This window comes from Gymnoscopelus microlampas, assembly GCF_963454915.1.
Source record: "Gymnoscopelus microlampas genome assembly, chromosome: 2".
NCBI classification, from domain to species: Eukaryota; Metazoa; Chordata; class Actinopteri; order Myctophiformes; family Myctophidae; genus Gymnoscopelus; species Gymnoscopelus microlampas.
The window spans coordinates 41,344,594-41,349,567 of record NC_139939.1 but is presented as its reverse complement, the minus strand read 5'-3'; the positions used below and the strand labels follow the sequence as shown (position 1 = coordinate 41,349,567).

At 43.4% G+C, this 4,974-nt stretch overlaps 1 protein-coding gene across 1 annotated transcript in view; it reads left to right on the top strand.

The window, feature by feature from the left end:
• Nucleotides 1-1,903: 1,903 nt before the first annotated feature.
• The window catches only part of LOC311055261 (uncharacterized protein), a gene marked incomplete at its 3' end in the record, with an annotated part of 3,678 nt that continues 607 nt past the window's right edge, over nt 1,904-4,974 (top strand). The window contains exons 1-2 of the mRNA XM_084071386.1: nt 1,904-2,725; nt 4,788-4,970. Coding sequence (XP_083927512.1) covers nt 2,137-2,725; nt 4,788-4,970 — 772 coding nt within the window. The 5' untranslated portion in view covers nt 1,904-2,136. The remainder of the gene's footprint in view (nt 2,726-4,787; nt 4,971-4,974) is intronic.

Below are 4,974 nucleotides of genomic sequence, written 5' to 3'. Positions count from 1 at the left end.
CTATGCAACTTGTGGTGAGGTATGTAAATGTTAACCCCGCCGCCCCCCCCTCCCTCCCTCCCTCCTCTCTTCTCCCTCTGACAGACATTGAAGTGATGGCTGTGTGTGATGCATTAATTGAATTAGAGAGCACTAACGAGTACAGAACAAGTTTGACACTTTTATGGCCCAATCAATCAACTCAGTGTACAACCCCTTCAAAGGTCAAAGGGATCCTTTGACCCCCCCCCCCCCCCCCCCACAGACAGAGGCATCCCTCCACTGTTTCTGTTGACATTCAGTGGCACAGGGATGAATGTCAACATAAACAGTGGAGCAAAACCAAAATACAGCCAGAGGGATGCGTCTTTTGAAGGGAAATACACCAGCACAAATAACATAGTGGCTGATATCTATGAATGAAATGGGCTAAAAGTGACACAGTTTACCTTTATGAATGATGATCAAATCACACTTTAAGATGGACTCATCACTCCTGTGTTATTCTTGTTTACCTAGCGAAAGACAAAACGACATCGTTGTCGGCAGGATTCGAACCTGCGCGGGAAGATCCCAATGGATTTCTAGTCCATCGCCTTAACCACTCGGCCACGACAACATGTTGCAACATCACCTTGTTATCACAAAATTTCAACATTCTAACCGAATTCAACTATATTACTTTTTAAAGGTATATATAATCAATTAATTAATTTCATAATTTATAGAAATGTGGCCTACTCGGCGATCTATTAATAGACATCCGAGTAGGTTACAGGAGGCGATGTTCATAAGGTCTGTTTTGGATGTTCTGAAAAAAGCTTTTCAAAAGGCGGAAACATGAGGTTATTTTACTGGTCGGCGTTGTTGGTATATAAATGGTTATGCAACGTATTTATTCAACATCCTAATGTGATATGCAACTATTTGCTGTATTTATTATTATGTAATGCATATTGACAGAAATGAATATTTTTTTATTAAGCCAATGCACGTTTTAAGATACCTTTGCATTTCATATTTTTTTTACATAACTTTATGAATCTTTGCACTGCACTAAGTCTAAAATGACTTTAAAGCATGAAAGCTTTAGATGCCATGTCGGACATAATTCTTACGGTATATTTTGCCCCGCTTTGCAACGACGACGAGCATGGAGGAGGCGAAATGAAGTAACTATAAGTACATGTACTTCAAGTACTGTAGTTAAGTACAATTTTGAGGTATTTTTTACTTTCTTCAGTATTTATATATATCTTTTTAATACTTAAGAAAATATTGTACTTCCACTACAATTATATGAAAACTTTAATTACTAGTTACTTTGTTGATTTTTATTATTATTGCAAAACACACTAACCACTTCAACCTATTATATTCTATTATATTTCGGCCTTTTGAAATAGCAGATTTAGCAGATTTACAAGCTCACAACGCAGCGCATTCAAAATATTTTTATACATTTTGAAAAGTTGAGAATGAGATGGAACATTCTGCATAATAATGAGTACTTTTACTTTTGGTACTTTTAGTATATTTTTATGCCAATACTTTTGTACTTTTACTCAAATAAATTCTGAATACCAGACTTTTACTTGTAACAGTATTTCTACATTGTGGAATACTTTTACGTCCCTCTACTCAAGTAAAAAAAAAAATGGAGTACTTTTTCCACCACTGGTGACTGGTGGCACGTATACGTAGTACTCGACCTAGCTGGGATTGAACCCACCGCTAAACATAAACACCACTCCACCATAATACTCTACAGCGGGGTGTCAGGTTTGCGCGGATAAACTATTTTTATGAACTAAACAAGGCAATTGCGTCTATTGTAGAATAGCGAGTCACGTGACCGCCCCCGTACGTACACACACACAACACGCACGCACGCGCGCACGCACAGGGCCTTGCTGGTGTGTTTTCAACGGAGGGAGAGCCGAGAAGAAAAAATGGCGTCTGCAGGCGACCCAAAGCGGGACACCGGCCATTCGGTTTGAGCTTTCCGCCTGAAATCGAGCCCGGGGCTTGTTGTTGGGGACTGACTGGGGACTCTGGTTCGCAACGTTGGATATTATTTTCAGCCGTTTTTCCGCGGGTTGCGTTGGGCACTCCTGCAGCGAGATTGAAGCCGAGGAGAAACCGCTCTCTCCTACAATGAGGGGGAGAAGAGGAAGGCCGCCCAAACAGGCAGCAGCGATGCGGGACGTATCTCCGGGGCCAGTCCGCGGCTCCAGCAGAGGCTCCACCAGGGGAGCGAGCCGGGGGATGCGGGGCCGTGGCCGGGGCAGGGGTCGGGGTCGGGGACGAGGCGGCGGTCCCGGGGAACTGGACTCAGAAGTGACCGCCCGGGATAACTTTAATTCGTCCAGGGGCCGCAGGAAAGTTGGAGGCTCCGCGGCGGGATCGCGGGGCGCCACTAGAGGAGGAGGAGGAGGAGGAGGCAGGGGGAGAGGCCGGGGGTCCAGAGGAGGAGTACGCGGCGGCGGCAGAGCGACGGCACGGCGGCCGCCGACCAACAAGGTGGTCTACGACGACAACAGCGACGAGGAGGAGGATAATATAAGCTACAGAACGGACGACGACGACGACGAGCCCGAGAACGAGAACCCCTCGTCGGATCAGGAGGAGGAGGAGGCCCTGCAGAACGACTCTGATTATCTGGAGGAATTAGAGGAGGATGATCATGGCAGCTACGTCTCGGACACCAGCGACAGGAGCCACAGCACGCACGGCAGCAACACGGGTAAACAACGTGGGGGCTGCAGATGCGTTTATTGCGAGGGTTTTGCACGTATATAAACTCCATTTGAGAAAAGGTAGCTGCATTGTTCAAAATGGAGATTGCATGGAGAAACGGGCCTTTGTTTACCGTGCGCTGCTCCGCTGGCCGCTTGTTGAGATCGGCACATTCACACATGCTGCTGCTGTAGCACCGAGCATGTTTCTGTTATTTTGACAGATCAGCAACTTTTTTTTATTTTTTTTGCAAAACAAGCCCTATTAAAGGGAAATGCTAATATATACGGCTAATATTTTTTTCTGGGTTATCGTGTGCGCTGCGCTTGACGTGTCTTCCTTTCAGAGAAGTAAATAATAGAGCCACTTTTCATTTATTTTATCGTTCGTTCGTTCATTCATTCGTTTAGCTCTTCCCGTTATGTTTGTCAAACATAAGCCCTGGCTGTATATATTTATATGTATCATACGCCCATACATTTGCATGTTTTTGTTTTGTCTCGACTGAATAGCTTGTAGTTTAGACGGAATTGCTAATCTAATCATGTCTGACTGTTGTTAAACACAATAACAAAAACAAAATGTTTCAACTCAAATAGTCATTTAAATGTAACAAGGCTGAAACGTTATTTTACTTAACTTTTGTTCAGGCTTCTACCCTGTAGAAATCAGGCTTGATTTCAGTTAGTTATAAACATGTTGGTTGTCCAATGCAAGCAAACGGAGTTTGACAGGCCTTTGTTTTGAAAAGAGGCGCTATAATTTCACCTGTTGCCAAAGCCCAGCTCATTACAATATTACGTACTGTTGTTGCACCGTTACCATGACAATCAGTCTCCTGTCCAAACTAGATCAAACAGTGTTGCTGTTTATTTATGTTTTTCCCCTGTTGATCTAACAATGCAAAAATCAATTGTCCTGTCTGTTGTGTAACTTTATTATCACTTTTTCCCTTTTTACTTGAGACAATTCTTTTTTCAGTTGTATTTTTTTTATTTAATTAAATGTTATCTTGATCTGTCAAAAAGACCCCGCAATAAGTTGTTAGAGGCATATGTAATACACACATAATCTTGATTTGTTGTCCTCATACAACTGCTCTGGGCTCAAGTCAATCTCTTGCACCACAAATAGTTCAGGGAAGATTGCACAAATATCCTAATAACTGAAGTGGCCAGTCTGCCACATGCTTTGCTCATATATATGTGAACATGGAAGCATTTTGTGCTGTTATAACATTCATGTACACATTATGCTCAGTCTCATTGACATGGGAACATACAGTATATCCACACTGCTTTCATGTATACTTTTGCATGATGTGCATTGTGCATGCATAGTGCATACATAACACATACACCACATATAGAGGTTATAGTGAATATGCAGGTAGGCAGGTACCCAAGAAGAGACTTAAAAGTCCATTGGGAGCTTGTTTTCCCTCCTCTAATCCCATTCCCACCTCCCCTGTCACTCGCAGCATTATACATTATAGCCCATTGACAACAGGGCTGGACCCTGATTTAGGACAAATCACGAATCAGATGCTCTGCTTGTTCTACCCAGCATCTCGAATGATTCTCGCAGGACACTGTGAACTCTTGAAGTCTTGTTATTTCTTTTCACAGTTCAACACGTCTAGTCATCAACCTCCAGAGCTTATTGAGTGTATCACTAATGCATTATGATGGAGAGTGAGAATTCCAGGTCATGTAGCTAATACGTTCAGGCATAAGGCTAACACCGACTGAATAGTCATGGTGAGGTATGCAGCTTAATCCGCAAGACAGTAGACAGCCTAAACCTAACCTCACGAAAACATGAACGTTCCCAAACGACCACATTTTCCCTGATGTCTAAAAGAAAAAATTATGTTCAAATAGTGTACATTCCAGCTGAAATATCTGCCTCTCGTTACATTTATTTTGATTTTTTCTTCAAGAATTTTGCATCTGTCATAATACAAAAAATAATACTGTGTGCACTGCACATCACACATTGATCTAATCTTTAATTTTGTGTTTGTCTGTTTTCACGGTCCCTCTCTCTCGTCTGCCTGCGCAACATAGGGCGGAGGAAGAGCCAGGTGCTGCGGCCAATCTCCCCCGTCGTGGAGGCAAAGGACGTGCCTCCCCTCGACCTCCCCAAGTCGTCAGAGGACCTCCTGATCGACTCCTCACAACTCCTCAACGTGTCCGCTGTCTACGAGGTCCTCCGCAATTTTGGCTCGGTACTGCGCCTCTCGCCGTTCCGCTT